The 21,361-nt window shown below is 39.4% G+C and overlaps 3 protein-coding genes across 4 annotated transcripts; 2 read left to right on the forward strand and 1 right to left on the reverse strand.

Moving 5' to 3' along the window:
* ogg1 (8-oxoguanine DNA glycosylase) lies at positions 1-2,962 on the reverse strand. Of its 2 annotated transcripts, none has more exons than XM_042005127.1 (7): positions 2,436-2,962; positions 1,969-2,330; positions 1,692-1,871; positions 1,252-1,430; positions 986-1,133; positions 859-908; positions 1-760 (listed from the first exon to the last, which is right to left on the reverse strand). In XM_042005127.1, exons 1-7 carry the CDS (start codon positions 2,543-2,545, stop codon positions 581-583), a joined length of 1,209 nt encoding a protein of 402 aa, XP_041861061.1. In that variant the 5' UTR covers positions 2,546-2,962; the 3' UTR covers positions 1-580. The 2 variants fall into 2 exon arrangements, with proteins under 2 accessions (XP_041861061.1, XP_041861062.1); XM_042005128.1 differs by having other exon boundaries at positions 3-784; positions 2,436-2,566.
* A 242-nt stretch (positions 2,963-3,204) lies between these two features.
* qars1 (glutaminyl-tRNA synthetase 1) lies at positions 3,205-11,147 on the forward strand. Its single transcript, XM_042004337.1, has 23 exons — positions 3,205-3,389; positions 3,658-3,808; positions 4,047-4,156; positions 4,249-4,324; positions 4,411-4,475; positions 4,587-4,640; positions 5,171-5,234; positions 5,317-5,391; positions 5,502-5,587; positions 5,679-5,765; positions 5,868-5,967; positions 6,049-6,127; positions 6,212-6,451; positions 6,525-6,617; positions 6,724-6,861; positions 7,925-8,012; positions 8,118-8,264; positions 8,384-8,485; positions 8,582-8,674; positions 9,867-9,994; positions 10,087-10,153; positions 10,256-10,381; positions 10,542-11,147. The coding sequence occupies exons 1-23, from the start codon at positions 3,279-3,281 to the stop codon at positions 10,590-10,592; spliced, it is 2,331 nt and encodes a 776-aa protein (XP_041860271.1). The 5' UTR covers positions 3,205-3,278; the 3' UTR covers positions 10,593-11,147.
* Positions 11,148-11,834: 687 nt separating this feature from the next.
* LOC121651236 (glutamine-rich protein 1-like) lies at positions 11,835-21,286 on the forward strand. The gene is made up of 12 exons (XM_042003248.1): positions 11,835-12,072; positions 12,727-13,016; positions 14,430-14,522; positions 14,623-14,763; positions 14,868-15,644; positions 15,735-15,912; positions 16,004-16,158; positions 17,208-17,322; positions 17,544-17,652; positions 18,809-18,957; positions 19,059-19,149; positions 19,965-21,286. The coding sequence occupies exons 2-12, from the start codon at positions 12,762-12,764 to the stop codon at positions 20,149-20,151; spliced, it is 2,250 nt and encodes a 749-aa protein (XP_041859182.1). The 5' UTR covers positions 11,835-12,072; positions 12,727-12,761; the 3' UTR covers positions 20,152-21,286.
* Positions 21,287-21,361: the final 75 nt, after the last annotated feature.

Below are 21,361 nucleotides of genomic sequence, written 5' to 3' on the forward strand. Positions count from 1 at the left end.
TTGGGACATGGTGGAACAAAAGCCAGGAGGCTTGATTAAATTTACTCACAGAGGTAAAGACTACAATTTGTTAATTCAAATAATTCAAAATGAGCTGCCTAAAGCAGTGGACCATAATTATCCTACAGAGCACTATTTTACAATATGTGCTGCCCCCTACAGACCACTGTTGGCAACACGTGTGTCTCTAAGAGCCAACACAACAGCAATGTTTTATTATAGTGGGCTTTTGGACTGTTTGGATATTTTCAATGAAAATACATACACAAAATACAAAAATATATTTTTTAATTATTAAAAAAAAATCAATGTCTGCACTGGAAGTAATGAGCTCATAGGAAATAACAATAAGAAATGGCAACAGTAAAAAGATGTAAAGAAGAAAACCCTGAGATATTGCACAATAAGATGTGTCATGTTTGAGAAAATGTAATTATTATTTTCTTAAATTTTACCTTTATTTTTACAGGTTTAACTCACTGAGCCAAGGCGCCTCATTTTCAAGAGTTTTCAATGGGTCTTCCAATCAGGCTAAATCAGCAAAGTGTCTGTTAGATCTGATATAAGCAGCTTGTTTATCTCATGTTACCCTCTCTTTCTTTACTGACAACTTTGCCTTTTTCTGACATTCTGACTTGGTCTTTGTGTTTGTCCCATTTCCATCAAGCTCTCTCTTTATTTTTGTTTTCTTGCATATTCCCTTGTCCTCTTCTTTCTTTGGCTGCTTCAGATGTGCTGTTTCTTTGAGGCTCTGGAACTTCTTGAGGTCAGCACAGAACAACACCTAAAACATAAACATGCTCTTGCAACAGTGCACCAACTGTTAGAGGCACAAATTTGCTGGATGATAACACTCACCGAATGTGCCCATCCAGCGTATGGACCCCACAGCTCTCTAAAAAAATCCCCTGTGTAGAAACATTTGATTAGATGATAAATTAATTGGTGAGAGGACTGGTAGGACTGGGAAGATGTGAATACTTACCGATCTCTTTGTGGAGTTTGTCTGTGAGTGTTTTTTGTCTATTATTCGTGGCATACTTATAGTCCCGCTTAGCAATCTGCCATACGTGTGTGTCTATGGGTACAGCCTCTGACTTATCCAGAGACATAAGGCATACACAGTCTGCCACCTACAAGATGACACAAAGCCTTAATTATACACTGCTGTTACCATTTTAACCTCATACTGTTTGTCCCTGTTAATATTAAAAAACTGTGAGTGATCAGGAGCTCATTGTTTGGCTGTACCTTGGTGCCAACGCCAGGTAGAGTCCGAAGAGCATCACGGGCTTCCAGATACGGAACTCTGCGTAAACCTTCTAGCCACTGGAGCCCATGGGTATCCAAAATCTGCCTCGCACTCTGCTGAAGGAATCGAGCCCTGTACCCAAAGCCGAGGTCCCTGAGACATCCCTCTACACTGCTGTCTGCCAGTTAGAACAGAGGACACAACAGAAACACAATAAGTGATGAAGAAAACGTACTGTTTGAAGAATTCCTTTGCTAAAAAAATAAATAAAAATGTCCTCCCAAGCTTTCTTTCTATTTTCACGCTACTGCTGTATGAATACGATAAAAAAAATGAAGGGATACAAATACTTATAAATACTTGAGAGTTCCTGTGAACTCCACATAGGCTACAGGATTATCAATTGTGGTGCGGAGTCCATGGCAAAGGTTTAAAACACCTGCAAGTGCAGATACGGTAGGAAAATCGTAGTAAGAAGTATGATCCAGCTGGCAGAGTGGAGTGCCCAAAGCCTGACACAGTCTCTCCACCATGCCCTGAATACGGGAGATGTGGTTGTTGGAGGTGCAGATGAAAGAGAACAGACATTCAGTGGGGTCCTGCCGCAGCATTCGCACACCTGGAGAAACACCAAACAAAATATTATACACAAATTAGATTTTTTTTTTTAGCTAACTATAGCAATAAGCCGCATGCATGACCAAGTGAACGCTCACCAGTGAAGATCTCTGCAGTCTTCTTGAAGTGGCAATCAGCTGATCCCCAGTCCTTGTATAGATCCCGCAGCTTCACATGAAGCTGGAAATAGTCTCTCAGCATTTCTGCTTCCACATCATCGTTGTGTTCAGCGGTAATAGGTTGTAGCTCTCCTTCTTCCTTAATCAGAGCACCTTTACATTTCTTTTCAGTCCTGTTTTCCTCCGGGAGAGGTACACAAACTTTCTTCTTGTCATCTCTCTCCTTGTGCTTCTCATTGTTTGCATAGACGTGGTACCAAAGAGTGTCATCTGTTTGAGTCAGAGTCCACACTCTCCCCCCCATCACTCCAGTCCAGTGTCCCTCTGCAGTTTCTCTCCAGCTGTGGGGTGAGATTGGTCTTAATGCAAATGCATACAGGGTGAAGAACACTTATCATTGCATTGAATGCTACGAGGTTGTATCTGAGCCTACTTGACCAACTCACCGGAAAGACTGTCCACAGGCAAGTGTGAGATCCAGACGTAGCTCTGACTTTAAACAACACATAGATCTCCACATTTTTGCACCCGATGACAACACCGCGTGTTTGGCCATGCTTGTTTTGTTTAAAGCTAGATAAAAATGCTAAATGATGCAATTTGTTTCTATCTTTTTTCCTGTTTAGACATTAAAGCATGGCTTTACTGACTCACTTCCACTTTCAAAGTCTTATAAGTTGCCAAACAACTGAATCCAATAAATGCGGGGAAAAAAACAAACAAAAGAACAAAAGAAAACATAAATTCACGTAAAGCAAATTTGCTGGTAAGGTAACTGGACTGTAATGATATATTTAAAAAAGATCGTAGGAAAATAACTTTCACGGAGTGAAGTTAGAGTCAACGGACAACAAAAACCTTGCACGGTGTTGGAAAAGGGCATGAACTTTAGGGATAACATCGTATAAAAGAGCACACCTTAATTTTTTAGTAAATAAAAAATCTTATGTAACATAAAAATACGTGACTGTGTCCCAAAGTTTTTATTTTAATACCAGAAATGTATGCTATGTCAATCTGATGCAACATTACCCAGATTTCTGTAGCCCCTCCCTCGCTAATGTCAACAAACTTATGATTGGCTTTCTTGTTTATAGTAGGCGGAAATTTTGGAAAAGCTAATTTACGATTGGCCAATATTTTTCTGTCCGTAGATCCCTATTGGCTAATATATTTTGCACTGCTCTTTTTTTTTGTATTGTACAGGAAGTTGCTCCTTCTTTCTCTTAGCAGACAAGTCGTGTGTAAGGGCGGCGTGCTAGTGTGGATCCGATTTATCAAGCGGACAAATGGCCGATTCGTTGACACTTTTCATTTCTATTGGACTCAGTGAGCAGAAAGCGAAAGAAACTCTGAAAAATGAAGCGCTGAGTTCTGCCCTGAAGGACGCGATTATTCAGGTAGTGCACATCTTGGACAGCTGTGAAATGTGACTGTCATAGTGTAAATAGCACACACGTATCTACTCTTTATTTCTTTTCAATCTCAAATGTACAGTAGTTATGTATTATCAAAGCTCAGTTGTTTTGCTTTGAAAACTCTGAACAATGTTGTGGCTTAATAGCCTACTTTTCACATTCCTTTGGTTGTTTTTCCTGGTTTGTGCAGTCCTTTTAAACAGTCTTTTTGAAAGAGAAAGCAAACTTTTTTTTAAAAAAATTGGTTTAGGCGCAAGGTGTCCGTGGGGCATCAGGAGTGGACAAAGTCACGGGTACATTGCTGTACAGTCTGGCATCTCGTCTTAAAGACACCAAGCGCCTGGCATTTCTGGCCGACAGTATAGCTCAGCGCAAAATCTGCACAGAGCTGCAGCTGGCAGGTAATTGCCAACATTTGTTTTTTTTACATGTATCATCTTGACTTATTAGATGCAAAAACTCTGATCCAAGCCAAACCTGAGGTGCTTAGTAACTTTACTAAACATGACAGTGGTATCACTAGAAAAGCCAAGTGAGCACCAGCCAAGTGTTTTGATGAATACAGATTAATTATTTGATTTGCCTCCTTAGTTCTTAAATATTTTAGATATTTTATTCCATATTTTTTTTTTTTTACAGCTGCTTTGGACTTTGTGAAGAGTCATCCCGAAGACCCTATCAACCAAAAGGAGTTTGATGATGCATGTGGTGTAGGGGTTGTCATAACACCAGAGCAGATTGAGGATGCAGTAAGTGCATGATCTCCAACTGACCAAAAGTATTCTCTTTTTACAAGCCTCACCAATTGTGGTGTGTTTAGTGACAATGGAATGTAATGCAGGTCGAGTCTGTGATCAAGAAGCACAAGGAGCAGCTGTTGAAGGAGCGGTATCGTTTCAACATGGGAATTCTAATGGGTATGGTTCCACTTGTTTTAGTGATTGTTATTGCAGCCATTAAAGCTGAACAGAGAAGCAGAGTTCCTGACTTGTGTTTGTTGCAGGTGAGGCGCGTTCTGCTCTTAAGTGGGCTGATGGAAAGGTGATCAAAAATGAGGTGGACCTGCAGGTGGGTTTGGGAAAAAAAGAGCATTTGATAATAGATATACATATGTTCAAATACAGGTATTTCGCTTTGTCCCCCTGCATAATGTAACAAACTGTGGCTTTGGTCTTAAAGGTTTTGCACCTCTTAGGACCCAAAACAGAGGCTGACCTGGAGAAGAAACCAAAGGTAAAAGTTATTCAGAGCCATAGATAAGCTGTTTTGCTGCAACAATTAAAATAAAAAGTTTTTCCAAACATTGTTTTCACATCAGTTACTCATAAAAATGATTTTAACTTCATTACAACTGTGGACATACACAATCTGACTAAACTGAGCCTTTATATTATCATCAGTCATTCTACGTAGTGGGAACATGGAGGTTCAATTACCAATTACTAAGAGTCTGTTTACTTCTTCCAGCCTGTACTCTTAAGTCATAACTCAGTATAGAGATTTATATTAGAACTGTTTGTCATGTTGTGACTTAAGTGAAGAACATATTTTGAATTATTGACTTAGGAATCCTGTTGATTTTAAAGGGTTTCACAAGCTTCTTCTTTCAACTGCAGGTTTATTTTTTCCCTTACAGTTATTACGAATGTTGATCCACTTGTTGATTCCCATATAAAGAAAAGTGACTTGCATATTTTCCAGAATATCTAACTGTTCTTTTGTAATCACTGCACCCTGATATTTCTTTTTCAATCATCTTGTAGCCACAAAAAGTGAAAGTTGCAGAGAATGATGTGAAGACAAAGAAAGAAGAGGATACAGTGAATGGTAAGTAAAAAACAGACAGAAGTTAATATAAACATTTTTAAGTAAAAAAAAAACATATAAACTGTCTTCTTTGGTTGTGTAGGTGATGTTGTGTTTGGGGAGGGCAAGTCTCTAATGGAGCAGCTTAGAGGAGAAGCACTGAAATTTCATAAACCAGGTGAGATAAACAAACAGCTGAATGAGCTGACTCATGATCTGACTCATCTTTTTGCATTTAAGGGGGTTCATGTGTTCATCGTCTGATTTCTCATATTTTCCGTGACATAGGAGAGAATTACAAAACAGAGGGTTATGTGCTTATACCGAGCACAATGGATCTACTTATGAAACACTTGGAGATCACCGGTGGACAGGTACCAGCTGTATTATTCCTATTTTGTCAAATAAAAATTTAGTGTCATTTTTATTGTAGTGTCTTACTGTTTTCTGTCTTAACTCCTTAAGATACGCACTCGCTTTCCTCCTGAGCCCAATGGTATCCTTCATATTGGACACGCCAAAGCCATCAACTTTAATTTTGGTTATGCAAAGGTACAAGCCGTTTTGTTTTGTTTCTTTATTATGAAAGCTGTTGAAAACCAAGCGCTTTTTTCCAGTCCAGCTGATTTCTCTAAACCCTGACTCTTTCTATAGGCAAACAATGGAATTTGTTTCTTGAGGTATGATGACACAAATCCCGAGAAGGAGGAGGAGAAGTACTTCACTGCCATCAAGGATATGGTGGAGTGGCTGGGTGAGTTTAATTAGTCTGATCAGGTGTTTTCAGGCATTCAGAATTAATAAATCATTTTCTTATCAATGCTGTTTTAAACAGGCTACGAACCTTATGCTGTCACACACGCATCAGACAACTTTGAGAGGCTGTACGAACTCGCTGTGGAGCTCATTCGTAGGTGAGCAGAGGATGTGGAACCCGTGTATGTGGGTACAGAAGCCTGGCTAGAAGGTTGTTGATTCCCCCCTTTGTCTGCCTTCAGGGATCATGCATATGTGTGCCATCAGAAGGGTGAGGAGCTGAAGGGCCATAACGTTCCTCCATCACCTTGGAGAGACCGACCTGTTGAAGAGTCACTGGTGTTGTTTGAGAGGATGAAGAAGGGGCTGTTTGCAGAGGGAGAGGCCACGCTCAGAATGAAGATGATCATGGAGGACGGGAAGATGGATCCTGTTGCTTACCGAATCAAATATACAGCTCACCATCGCACTGGAGATAAATGGTACGAAAACCTGAGCTGTTGTACTTATTTAAGCTTTGTGAGCTGGGAAAAACTAACATTTTCTATCTTTTAGGTGCATTTATCCCACTTATGACTACACCCACTGTCTGTGTGACTCCATAGAAAACATCACACATTCACTGTGTACCAAAGAGTTTCAAGCCAGGTATAAAAAAAGGCTTTGATCTCTCTATAAATGTAATCCTACCTTTTATTTTTGAGCAGCTGTAAGGTGTTCATGTTAATGATTTGCTCTGGTGATTGTCACTCAGGCGTTCGTCATATTACTGGCTGTGTAACGCTCTGGATGTGTACTGCCCTGTTCAGTGGGAATACGGCCGCTTGAACCTCACCTACACTGTCGTGTCTAAAAGGAAAATCATCAAACTGGTTGACACAGGTGTAGTCAGGTAAATAAACTTTAATTTTTGACTAATTTCTCACTGAAAGTTATGCATATAAGTTATGGTATAGCTGTAAAGTATTTCTCCACAATTCATTATGAAACTGATATCATCAAGTAGTTGGTTAGTAGCTGGTTCAATCACTCTCTTATCACCACACATAAAAATAAGCAGGTTATATGTCGTAAATCACATTGACAGGAAATGCTAAAGGGATGTTCAAAGTCTGATTGTTCCCACCCATGACCATGTTTCCAGTTTCCTTTTCACTGTTTCATTAAATCTTTTTTCCACAAATACTTTGGAAATGAACATCTGAGATTATATTTACATTCTGTTGGTAGGGTTATATATATCTGTCACCCCTTCATCACTGCTCCTATGCAAATCTGATGCTTTCCTGTTGATGTAAAGGCTACAGGAGAAAAAGTTAAAGGCAAATAAAAATGTCTTTTATAGCTGCATTCCCAATGTAAGGGGCAGTGGATCGTATAGGTCAAGTTTGGGTAAAGATTCAAAAATAACTTGCAAAAAAAAAAAAGGATGGAGCAGTTCAAGATCACAGCAATATGTCGAGTTTATTCTACTGAAACTTCAGCAGTAGCATACCTTATTCAGTGCCAGGAGGAAGTCCTGTCAGGGCTGTGTACTCACAATATATTGCACATTTTTTACACATCAGAAGTTTTACTAAACAAAAACAAACAATAAAGTTAGTGGGTATGTGTCTTTTTATGTGTTTATGAGACTTTAGAGGTTAAAAATAGAATAGAGCAAAGATGAATTAGTGGCTATTTCTCTAAGTGTTCTGTGATGTAAGAATACAGCAAGTAACATTTATGTAAATGCACCACCCAAAAGACAAAAAAACAAAACAAAACAACCTCATTTTAATAGCTGAAGAAACTAAATGTTGTTTATTCCAGGCCTGACAAGAAATCCCTTGAAACTCAAAGGATTCAGCTGTCATGAGAGACTTCAGACCATATTACTTTATGCTGTACAACACATTTTTCACACATTTTTGTCAGTGAAAGTAAGTTATCCTTTATTTATTTATTTATTATAGAGACTGGGATGATCCCAGACTCTTCACTTTAACTGCGCTGAGGAGAAGAGGTTTCCCTCCGGAGGCTATCAATAACTTCTGTGCACGGGTAGGATGGCGGACAGGATGAAACAATGAGCTGCTGGATGGAACAAAAATACTTGCATATGGAAGCACAGTGCTTTGGTGTGAACGTGTGTTACGTTTTTTACAGGTGGGAGTCACCGTTTCCCAGACAACAACTGAGCCCCACTTGCTGGAGTCCTGTGTGAGGGATGTTCTGAACGAAACTGCTCCTCGAGTCATGGCTGTGCTGGAGCCACTCAAAGTCACCATAACCAACCTCCCTGAGAACGCAAAGGTTTGTACGGTAGATGACTATCAACTGTTTCCTAAAGATTTTTTTTTTATATTCTGTCTTCTACTTCATATTTAACCTCATTAAATAAACAATCCCACTATTGTCTTTTGACTTCTCAGTCAGATGTAAGAGTACCAGACTTTCCTGCCAACGAGGCCAAAGGCAGCCACACGGTTCCATTTACACGGACGATCTTCATTGAGCAGAGCGATTTCAGAGAGGTTAGAGAAAAAATATGAACACTGTACACTTTAAATTCTTTGGACCATTACTGGGTTTTGGACAGAATATTATAGTTAACCTATTGTCTTGTGCAGGTGATGGAGAAGGGCTACAAGCGTCTGACTCCAGAGCAGCCCGTAGGCCTGAGACATGCTGGCTATGTCATCACTGTCCAGAAAGTCATTAAGGCAAGATGCAAAGTAGTTTTGCTTAGTATCTTTTAACAATTTTGAAAGTAAAACTAGAAATACATTCTCCTGGTATTGATGTACAAAATCATATAACGTGATTTTTTTTTTTTGTGTGTTGGTTGTAATAGTTTCCATTGAGTTTTTTTTTTTTTTTTTTTTTTTACATTACATGGTCAGACAGCTATGCAGACCTGAAATTTTGTTGCCAGTCTGCACAGGGGCTGCATTTTAAAACATATCTGAGTTAGATGTCTCAGACTTATTACAGCGTTTGCTGAGCCATGCCTTTGAGTTTTAAATGCTGAAAATATGAGTCATTCCAGGGGTAAATAAAGCAAGTAATTATTCAGAAAATTTATAGCAAGAAAGTTTACGTGCTGAAAACAGGCACTGGTTAAGTTAGATGTCTTCCCTTTGTGTCTTTATTTCCATGTATTCCATGGTTGGGTAGCATGTTAAAAATTTCCATTGGCCACCATCAGTCCAACAAGCAGTTTTTACTAAGGTATTAATATGAAAGTGTGTGTTGCATGTGCAAAAGCAAGTGGGATGGGAATTTCTTTTTAGAGTTTGGCTGAGGAAGTTTAGTAACATGCACTAAAAAAAAAACAAGCTTCTTGATTAGCTGCTGATTCAAGCGTGAGGAGGGAAATTGGTTGGAGTCAGGGAAAGACTTTCAGGGTAAGCGGGTCAGAAACCGGTGCCTTGGACACCTTGCAAAAATTTACTCCTTACTTGTGTGATTTTCAGCAAATGTAAAAATGAGAAGACTTTTTGAAAATTAAAAATGTGTATCTGGGATTGTTGAAGAAGGCAATTTGCCATCAATTCTGCCAGATGCAATTAGTAGTTTTCATTTAATTTATTCTTTACCCATGCTTTCATACCACACATTCATTTTCTCATGGTGTGCAAAAAAACAACAAAAAACAAACACAAAATAGGGAAAAGGTACACTGCTAAGCCACAGATGACATTAAGTGTATGCATTGTAATCTGCTGTGTGGGTTAAATATTTACTAGACCACTGAAGTAGCAAAATGAGAACACCATCAGGCTATACTTGGCCAACTAAAAGACATGGTTTAATCACCAACTTTAATGTTTTGTGTTAACATGGTACAATCTCACAAACACTCTGGTTCATGTTTACACATCAACACACACATATGTCCTCTGTACTTCTCAGGACTCTCAGGGTAAGGTGGTGGAACTGGAAGTAACCTGTTGCAGTTCTGAGACTGCAGAGAAACCAAAGGCCTTTATCCACTGGGTCAGCCAGCCGCTGGTGTGTGAAGTGCGTCTCTATGAAAGACTGTAAGTTAGAATCAACTGCTGTCACAAGTAACCCTTTGTAAAAAGGAAAAAAATAAAATCTGCTTAACTAAAAGGTCTTTACATTTCCATAGATTCCTCCACAAACATCCAGAAGATCCATCTGAAGTACCCAATGGCTTTTTGAGTGACATTAATCCCGTGAGTACCTCTGAACCTCTGTAGCACAAAATATTGCTTGTATTAACTGAGATGTGTCAGAGTAGTGACTATTTGACTTTTTTTTTTCTTTCTGTTCTTAAGAACTCCCTGCAAGTGATCAGCAGTGCCTTAGTGGATACCTCGGTCAAAGGAGCAAAGGTTTTGGATAAATTCCAGTTTGAGAGGGTTGGTTACTTCTCATTGGACCCTGACAGCACCGCAGAGAAGGTATGTAAAGATGAAACAACTTAAAACCAGATTACATTCAGCAAGCAGCCATTTTAGTTTCAGTTGATGGAGAAATTGTGTTTATATTTACTCTGGATCTGGATTAAAGCATGCTGATGGTAAGCACTAACTGCAGCTGTAATCTTTTCTTTCACTGCAGCTCATCTTCAACAGGACAGTCACCCTTAAAGAGGACCCTGGGAAGATCTGATGATCGACTTAGGCTCAAGCTGCACTTCATGCTTCCCATGAGCCCTAAGATACATGTCTGAATTGTTTGCATCACTTCTTGTGTAACCTCAGCAGGGGAACAGACTGGTATAGCTGAGACAGATCAAATTAAATGCTGTTAACATTTATAAATGGCACTTCTTATTCATAGAATTGTCTCCTTTTGTTAATGTTGCACTGCATCGTCACTTTGAGCTGTCTCTGTGCTTTATCAGTCAGTCATTTCTTCTTTTTTGTATTCCTGCTGCAATAATATTTACCTAAACTGTTCTTTTTAAATTAAAGTAGCTTTGGTGATCGTTGTTGGCACACAGCTGGTGTTATATAGAAGAGATGCTCTCAACTGCCAAATCTGACTTTCTTGCAAAGTTGGTGGGTCACTGCCAACCCACCATATGTTTTTAAGACTCAGAGAAGTCCTATGAACAGGACAAAACAATAAATGATGCTACAAAAATCTTTTTTTTTCTGTGGTAATTGTGAGTACGGGGATTTATATTTTCATGTGAACATAAATATTAAATAATTAACCCAGTGTTCAGCTTAGTATAGTATTTTGTCTGATCTTTTGCAGTTTTAGTTTATTTCAGTTTTTTTCCATCAGAACAAATCTCATGCCACTATCCTTGTGCCTTGATTTTACTCTTGTATGAAACAATATAACAAGTAACCATTTGAAACAGAATACCTGAGAAGCACTGCTATTGCTTCAGTATTATAAAAGATGCTGTGCATTGGTGCATAAAACAAAAGATTACAATACAAAGAATCAGTATAGCTGATCTACAAGTAATTTTGCCCCCATTATCATTGACCTTATTAATATCCTTCATTAAAATATGAGTACTCCATTCCACTTTCCTTAGTGAGCTATTAAAAAGTAAAAACTAAAGCATTTTTGGTTCATAACATTAAGCAGCGTGGGTTTACGCCATGCCATACTGTGGTGCGTGGGAATTAACCCTTAACTGCCCGGAGCCTCTCGAACACCACCGAAATATTCATCGCATCCCTTTGGGACCACCTTAAAAGATCCAGAAGCCAGTGAACCACTTGGGGCGTCTCTCTGGCATAACTGCGATTTAAGGTGGACTGACATCTACTTCATCTAGCAGGCCTCTTTCCCTGCGTGAGACGCCTTTAAAAGGCTAGAGCAGAAGTGCATTTTCTCGCGATGTTATGTAATGGTAATACCGCGACAACATATCAGAGTTGCAACTCGTTAGCCTATTGGTCTGAAGGCACTGTTGTAAGATGGCGCCCAGCGAAATGTAACTGGTGTAGAGAAAGAGAATATACAGCTAACATCTTTATCTAACGTCACGATAAAATTAAGAACTAAGCCACAAAAGACGACATTAATAGCACTTCACTTTCCTGATCGTTAGAAGCGGATAGCCGTTTTGAGAGCAGAGAAGCGCTTGTGGGCGGCTCAAACCTCGGCCAGTTTTGGAAAAGAGGTAGCAAACGCGTCTGCTAATCTTAGCTTGTTAGCTTTGGAGAAATCTGAAAAATGTAACATGTAACGTCACTAATACCAAAAAGTTAAACATGTCGTAGCTTCAAGCATGTGTACCATTAGTTAGGAATGGAATATCTTGCCATTCATGTTTATAATGGCATTAACGAGTCTTTAAAAGACTGTGGTTGGATCTAATTTGCAAACAACACGCGGCTAGTTAGCTATATACCTGGCTAACCTAGCATGTTGTGTAATCAGCTGTTTGATTATACGTTATTTCATATCGTTCACCAAATGTATATCAGTGGGTTGATTTCCATTTAAAGATTCAGCTGTTTGTATTACTGTTTTGACTGCTCAGTCGGATTTGGAAAGTGACCGCGCTTTTGTCCCAGCTCGTTTACACTCAACCAGAATTAACCCTTTCGTATTAAGGTCTCTGTAAGCAGCGGTCAGTGAGCTATAGGTCAGATTAATGTCAGCGCAGTATTCATGTCCTTTTATCACAAGTCATTTGTCTTTTCTAGATTATTCCACAAGAGTTTTGACCGAGGTTTAGACATTTGATTTATAGCGATCAAGTGTTAGTTTGATTATACATGCTTGGAACTTAAAGTCTATACATAACACACACCCCCCCTTCCACTTACAGGTTCTTTCCTACAAAATAAGGCACTGTCAGCAGCAATGAACAACTCCATGGATGGTACAGGAACATATGAAGAGCTAGTGAGGCAGAAAGCTCGGAGCATCCCCCAGCATCGCATGAAGGAGTTCCTGGAGTCCTTGGCCAGCAAAGGTCCAGATGCTTTGCAGGAGTTCAGCCAACAGAGTGGAGACACTACAACCACCACTACCACTATGGTTTACCAACAGGAGGCCAACTGCATCTACACAGACAGCACTGAAGTGGCAGGGTCATTGCTGGAACTGGCATGTCCGGTAAACAAGTATATGGACACTGTTATTTTCTAAACTTGACCAAAGCAAGTGGAAGAGCACTAAACATTAAAAATACCTATATATATATATAAAACATAATATTTTATATTTTAAGTCAGGATTATATGTAATTATATTTCACTTTTTAAACATACACACAACTTGCATACATTTTAAGATTTAAGGCTGGTTATGTGGATTAATTTGTGGCAGTGTAATATTGTGGATTAATTCCCATTCTTAATTTTGAATTATGTGACAAAATTGGTAAATTTCAAATCTGAGATACGTGCCTTCTTTGCCTCACTCAGGTACCAAGCAGCTCTACATTGGTTTGATGTCATGAAAGCATTTTCTAATTTGTAGGACAAACCCACACAAGTGAGGTGCAGTGATCAACATAAAGGCAAAGTAAAGATAGCTACCGGTGGAAATAATTAAACAATAAAAAAAGCGCTTTGTTGTTCAAGGTGCTTTGTGTAGCAGACCACCATGTAAAGAAGCTGAACTTTTCTTGGCAAGACAGGATTAATCAAGACGATTTGCCAACCACTCAAATGAGAGAAATTCAGCTGTACCACTAATGCTTCAACTCCCTATTGCGACAAGATTTTATGCCCCCTTCTGTCATTTCTTTATTTGCACAAACTATTTGACTCTTCTGTTTGTGTTCCAGTCCCCACCCCACAGGATGCAGAGGAGGAGAGGTGTGAAGCATTTAACAAGATTAGATGTCCTTGCTTCAGAACCATAATTTTAAATCAGTCAGTTAGAAAGCATCATTTAATCATTTAATTTATTTTAATCATTTAAAAGTTTTGTTGCAGGACAGCAGATATAGTTATTTCTGTCATATGAGCTTTTAATATGGTTTTGACAAAGTACAGTTTTCAGTTTAATTTGAATGTAGGAAGAATGTGCCACACCCCCGTCAGAAATTGTAGATGCTGAAACAAGTGGGAGAAATTCACTTTTTTCTTCTCTGGCAAGCATAATTTCTCCTACTTGATCTCGGTGCATTGTTGATATGGAGGCATCCTTCTAAATATTCGGCTATTAATCAAATACAATGACCGTTTTGTATTAAAGGGTTGTTAGTGTCCTGTTCAACTTTCATAGCAGCAAGTGTCCGGGCAAACCAGAATTTCTTTGCCCTGCTTTTTACTTGCTACATCCATAATAAAATGGTTAATTTCAGGTTATTAATAAGCAATCATTTTATTACTTTAAAGTTCATTAACAAACCTCTGTTTAATTTAAAATGTGTTCTGATTAGATTAGTTAAACTAAACTAAGAACTAACTGTACTCATTTTCATTTAACCCAGCCTAAATGGTCAAAAAAGTTTTTTTTAAAATAAATGGTATGTCCTTGGTGTAAAGCTCTATTTACAAGCTCTGTCTTCTGATGCAGGTCCAGGTTCAGGTCCAGCCACAGCAGCAGATACAAGAGTCCACATCTCAGCAGCAGGTTGTGCAGCAGAACACAGAACAACAGATTGTACAGGTATGTAGATCTATTCTGCCCTTGACTTGAGCGCGTAATTCAATCCTGGTCCATATAATCATCTGTCCTCTTAATGCTGGACTGTAATCTTTGTTTTCAGGTGCAGATTCAGGGTCAACAGCAAGGTCAGATGCTTGGTCAGGTTCTCCAGGTGCCTTCTGGATCCCATCAGCAGCTACAAGGTGTAACAACTGCACAGCTGATTCAACCTGGGGAACTAACAGAGGAACAACACCAACAGGTGGGCTCACGAACAACACAACATTAAGGCACAATTGCAAATGTAGTCATCAGTCCCATTAAATATAATCCACCAATTATCACCTTTAACTACTTTTGTTTTAGCTGCAAGCCCAGCTGGTTGCTGCTGTTGCAGGAGGACAACAGATCCAAATCCAAACAGTGGGGGCCCTCTCACCCACCCAGCAGCAGGACAGTGGAGAGAGAAGAGTAATGGGAACTGCAGTTGCGACATCCCAGGGAGCAGGGGTTCTCCAGCCAGCCAAAAAGCGTAAGGTGGACATGCCCATCACTGTGTCCTATGCGCTGCCTGGCCAGCAGGTAGCCACAGTCCTGGCTATCCCTCAGGGCCAAGGCCAGCAGCAAAGTTATGTGTCCCTGCGACCAGACCTCCTAACTGTGGACAGTTCCCACCTTTACAGTGCCACTGGTACTATAACCAGCCCTACAGGGGAGACCTGGACCATCCCTGTGTATTCTGCACCTGCTGGGTCTGGAGGCCGTGAACAGGTCACACATATTGCCATCCCCCAGGAGGCTTATGGAGCAGTGCAGGTTGCAGGAGCAAACACTACAACAATGACCACAATGCCAACACAAGTCACAGTCGAAAATGACAAGCTAAAAAACCCTGCCAGTCAAAGTCAGACAGCACAGGCCGTTTCCAGCATAACAAGCTCTGTAGGAATGGGCGGCCAAGAAGAGGTGGTGCACACACTCGCTGCAAACACGCTATTCCCTGCTCAGCTGATGAATGGAAACATTCACATCCCTGTAGCAGTACAGGGCTACTCAAATGCAACACAGTCCCTTATTTGGGACCCACAGCAGCAGGTGCTACACACACACGGGCTGTCAGGGCAGGATGCACAGCAGCTACAGGTAATAAGACAAGTGTAACTGTGTTAGATTTTCCTCTTGTTGATGTTATCCTCAGACCGACTGAGTGATCAATGTTTTTCGTTAATGCAGGGTCAGACAGTTGTAGCAGAGGTGGATGGTCAAGGGCAGCAGCAAGTGCAGGTGCAGGAGCTGCTGCTGCCTGCTACTCTGAAGCCAGAAGAAGGACTGGACGTGTGGCGGCTTTGGGCTCAACGAAAAAATGCAGAGTTGGACAAATCGGACAAGAATAAACTGGCCCCAATTGGCCGTAAGTGGGAATGTGTGTGTGTTTATATTTCCATTTCTTACACTTTTACTTTGAACTATCATTCTAATTCCCGGTGTTTTGTGTTTTGTAGGACGCCAGGTGCTGCGTTTCCAGGAGGATTTGGTGTCATGTGCAGTTGCAGAACTCTGCATGGGTCTGTCTATGATGACAACAGAAGCCCGGGGACTTGAAGGGGAAACATATGAGGCTGATGTTCTTCAATATGTATTCCTGTGCATACAGAAAGTGAGTTCCCCAAATTTATACTAACACACACAGACACTATTAATCAAATTTAGGTTTATTTATTGGCAGAAATACAAAATAATACTCAGAACTACGCAGGGCTTGAACTTTAGCTTTTTGAACTTTAGCTTTTTGAGCCACTTCAAATTCCCAAAGCATTTTTATTAAAGCAGCTGTGGGCAATTTATGCTACTCAATTATATATATAAAAAATAATAATTGACCATATACAGATATTACCATGTTAAATGAACTAAAACTGAAAACTGAGATGGTCAGCGCTCAAGTTTTACACCATTGTGTACGTTGCATGGCAAAAAGAAAGGACAGGTGAACTCACTTAGCAGTGTCAACATTAAGTGAACACAAAATGTTGTAAGTGATAATATTGACACTCGATACTTGAGGAGTTTGTGTTATTTTCCTGATTGGACTTGATCCAGGGAAACTTTTCTGATCAACCGTAGGAATTTACTGTTGTTTCACTTTGTGGTCATGCTGATTTTTTATCATATGTTTGTTTCCTCTTTGTTACATTGACTTTTTTATGACCTTGGCCAAACATTGGTGGTTGGAGAAATATTTTAGGTCTAAATTCAGCAGTAATGTATGTTGTTTGTTAGTGCTGTGTGTTTTGAGATTAAGAACAGACCAGCTGGTTATATTAAATACAGTCTGTGATTGGTAGACAGATTCGAAGCAAAGCACCAGAGATGATTAACAGGTGCCTAACAACTTTTTAAATTGTTTTCTCTTTTTGTGAAGAGATTATTGCATGAGCCTTTGCACTTGCTTAAACACATAAATTGGTTGCCCCCAGACAAGTGTTAAGCCCTGCTATATTTTCACAAGTGTACAACAGAACAAGCAGTTTATATGCAGAAATGTTTCATGTGAACTTCGCCATTTTTTCTGAAGCCATTGCATTTTTGAGGGGTGTTGCATGTTGCGATGTTACTACAGCCCACAGGCTGGACTTTAACGTGTTTGCTTTTTTGTTTGTGATGTGACAACACTGAGCTGTGTCCCGCTTCTTCTTTTCCCTGCAGTATCTTTTTGATAATGGTCGTGTGGATGATATTTTCTCTGATCAGTACTACACTCGATTTGCTCAGAGTCTGCACCAAATCTTGGAGCCTTGGAGGCCATCTATTCATCCACTAGGTGTGACAACAGTTTTTCCTTAATAAAATCCAGTGTGTTTTTGTTATGAATAATATTCTTCAGTGTTTTCTGTGAAAATCATTATCCTATGAATGTTTAATTGCTTAATATTCTAAAGCGTGTAATTCCTGCAGAGTTATTTTGAGATTGCTGTAGTAACTTGCAACAGAGCTTTGCTATCTATTAACTTTTTGTAATCTGCTCTTTACCTCCCCTACCAGGTTATGTTATCCCCAGTCATGTGACAGAGGAGATGTTATGGGAATGTAAACAGCTGGGAGCACATTCTCCCTCAACACTTCTTACAACCCTAATGTTCTTTAACACCAAGTGAGTTTCACAGTTCTTACTAATGTAGTGCTCGCTGCATTTGTTTGATCTAGCAACCTTATGTCAATAAGGTTCTTAAAGAGTTTGTGTTTTGCTCATTTAGAGCTCAACATTTGCATGCTTTGTTACAAGAAGTTCATTGTTTGTCTCCCAGTTTAGCCTCCTTTCTGTTCTGGCTCCTGTCATTGATCAAATGGGGCAAAGTTGAATATACTGTAGCCTTTATGGATATAAGCCAGTGGTGTCAGGTTTTCCCTCAGAAATGAACACAAATGATAATATGAAAATTGGCCTGTGGTCTCTCCTGAAATAAATTGGAATAAATTTGAATAATCAGTTTTCGTAACCATGAATAATGTATTTTAAGATTGAAGTGGTGGGTTTTATAAGATCTGTCTGATTGCTAAAATTGGACCTCAATACTTTTCTCGTGTATGGTAGAAGCGTAGGCCTCTGAATCCAGAATCAGACCCAGAAAGAGGAAACTTATCATGCAGATCTTGCTATGTGTTATTCCTCCTCTGATTTTGAAATTAAATTAAATAATTGTCAAGATTTGCTTTGCTAATAGTCATAGCAGAGCTGCTATCGTTCTACTGTTGCAACCAGATTCAGGATAAATCAGATTTTAAAAATGCAAATGTTCTGGCCTGATTCATACATGTGAGGTCAATCTCCAGTCTTTGGAATTTGCATCCCATCTCTGTCACTGCAGTATTGGCTCATTGCAACAAGCTAATGCCACCTAATTTCAGTCAACTGTAATTGTAAATTATACAATGAAGAAAAAAAACAAAGACGCAGTTTGGAAACACTGTCACTTGAAAAGTAAACCCATGGCCTGTTGGTCTGGGGCTTCAGGCAGGTCAGGTCAAAATCTCACATTCACACAGCTCACATTAAAAACCTCAGATGCATGAAATGTATTGTATTCGCAGATACAGGTGACAGTCTTTCAGAGCTTGGTGCATTTATGAGGGTAAACGTGGATTTCATGTATCTGGATACTAAGATTTCCATCTAGAATGACAGCAGGATGACACCTTACAGATTTACAGCTGCTTGTATTTTCACGTGGGAATTCAGTACAACATATGAAGAACCAAAAACTTGGCACCTATTAGCTACATTAATGAATATGTATACTTTATTGTAGGTATTTCCACCTGAAAACAGTGGATCAGCATCAAAAAGTGGCCTTTTCAAAGGTGTTGAGACACACCAGGAAGAGTCCCAACAACCCCAAAGACAAGAGCACCAGCATTCGATACCTAAAGTCCACAGACAGGTTCATAGGGCAGAAAGGTAAGAACCTGAATGAATCTTATTTGTACTTTAGCTGTTTTAGTCAACACCTAATTTGAATGATTAAACTAACACTCGAAATGTTTTTTTTTTCCCTTCAGTGACGGATGACATGTACTCAGAACAGCTTGAAGACCCAGAAAACCCACTGCGATGCCCAATCAAACTCTATGATTTCTACCTCTTCAAATGGTAAAAATGAAAACGAATAAACTATAAAATTTCAGCATTTTTTTGTACAAAATTGTCAGTATTTCTGTGCATAAACAAAAGTTAGTGTGCACTGCCACACGACGCCTTTCACTTTGTCCAAGGTAGTAATCAATTCAATTGACTGCAGAGGAGCTGCTACCTTTAAATACAATAAGTTTGTATAATCGACATGTGGGGTGGAGTATATGTTGCACTCTACAGAAGTGCATAAATGTGAGGGAACACTGTTGCTTGGCAACTGACGAAAAAATAAAAAGGAATGCTGTAGAATTCCTCGCTTGTGCTCATCTTTTGAAGGTCATTTCTTTTATGCTTTTTCTTCTCCTTCAGTATAAACAACTATGAGCACTTTAGAGCCTTTCAACTTGCCATCTCTTAAACATTTTTGTATCAGTCACACGTAAATATGAAGGAAAATGCATTTTAAATGTTTAAAACGTACAAAACACAATCTTTTCTTTATATAAATGTAAACAATCTGAGGCTGCACGCCTGTTGCTAATCCTAAGCTTTTCTAATTTATCAAAATTAAATTTGGATGACAGCTTTCACTTTCTTGGTCACTAAGATTAAACAAATTTAACCCAGCAGTCTTGCAGTAAATTCTAACATTTTTCAAGGCAAAAATGTAATAATTATATAATTAATATACCTGGAAAGACCTTTTATGTGCCGATTAGAGGGGAAGAAACGTGCACACAAGTCCTCGCTCTCCTCTGCTGCAGTTTGTGAAGGCAAACTGATATCTTTGAAGTTTCATTAATAACCTCAACAATGCTCTCTGTTTCTTTTAGTCCGCAGAGTGCTAAAGGTCGCAATGACACCTTCTACCTGACTCCTGAGCCGGTGGTGGCTCCTAATAGCCCCATCTGGTACTCAACTCAGCCAATCCCAAAAGAGCAGCTGGAGCAGATGCTCGCCCGCATCCTCGTCGTCCGTGAAATCCAGGAAGCCATTAACATGTCGGAGAGTGTGCACTAGTTGGATTGGAAGGGGGAAAACTGGACTATTCGCTTTTCTTCTTCACCCAGCCTTTGATCACTCTTTATGAGTAGTTTTCTATTCTCACCCTCTGTCTTAGGGGGTTGGCATGTATATGTTTATATTCAAGGTGTGTTAGCCTATCTTACACACAAACACACATGGACTGTACATACACATACAACCAATACAGATGTTGTTTTTCTTTTTGTTTTGGCCAAAGGATGACATGTCTGATCTTTTTATTGGACCTGAACTCTAATTTAATTGTTATTTTAACTATTGGTTCTCCTCACCAATAGTCTAGAGTAATTGTTCATTTCTTTCTTATTTTAATCTGTAAATATATTTTCACTAGGGTTGGCCTATGCTATGCTGCTTTTCTTGTCCTTTGTTGCTTTGTTTTTCCTCGTCTGCCTTGGTCACTGTAAAGTCTCACAGTGAATACCTCATGGTATTAAAACTGCATTAAGTAGTCAAACATAGGCTAAAAAAACCATTTTCATATTATGTGAATTCTCTTTCTCTGTCTTTCACTTTTGTCTGTGCTGAGCTGACTTTTTGTTCCTATACACATACTCTTGTGAATGTTGCTCAAACTGTAGCTTCCCCTGTTGGAGCTCAGCAGCATCTAAACGCATGAGGACTTAAATCAACCATGGACTTTATTGCAATACCCTGCACCACTTATCCTGCAGCTACTAGCATTTGCCACATGGTGGAGATGTGGCAAAGGAAGGTTAGAGGATGCTGACCTCTGCTGGATTCTCTTATTCTCTCCTCAGGACATCAAAAACTCCAGGACTCACCTGAAGAGGGATCTGTTGTATCATACATGTCTACTGTATTTCAAGACAGATGAAAGAAAAGTGGGTTAGCCCTTAATGTTCCATTATGTATAATACTCATAGCTCCTTTGTGAACTGTATTAGGTTTCAGTCATCAAAGGAGAATGGCAGTGCCTGTGTTTTTTGAAACATGACCGTTTTTTGTACAGCCACTATACCATGTGTCTGCCTTTCTAGTGTCCGTTCTGCACACGCATCCTGAAGTACCGATAGCCTGCACTGTGTGATATAAAACAATTCACAATGATTTTCTTTTTAAAAATCTTAATAAAAGACATCTCACAACAGCACTTTCATCATTAGTGAAGGTACATAAACTTTAAATAAACAATGAACTGTCCAGCTGCACAGCAGAAATCTTG

This window comes from Melanotaenia boesemani, chromosome 13 (genome assembly GCF_017639745.1).
Source record: "Melanotaenia boesemani isolate fMelBoe1 chromosome 13, fMelBoe1.pri, whole genome shotgun sequence".
In the NCBI taxonomy this organism is placed as follows: domain Eukaryota; kingdom Metazoa; phylum Chordata; class Actinopteri; order Atheriniformes; family Melanotaeniidae; genus Melanotaenia; species Melanotaenia boesemani.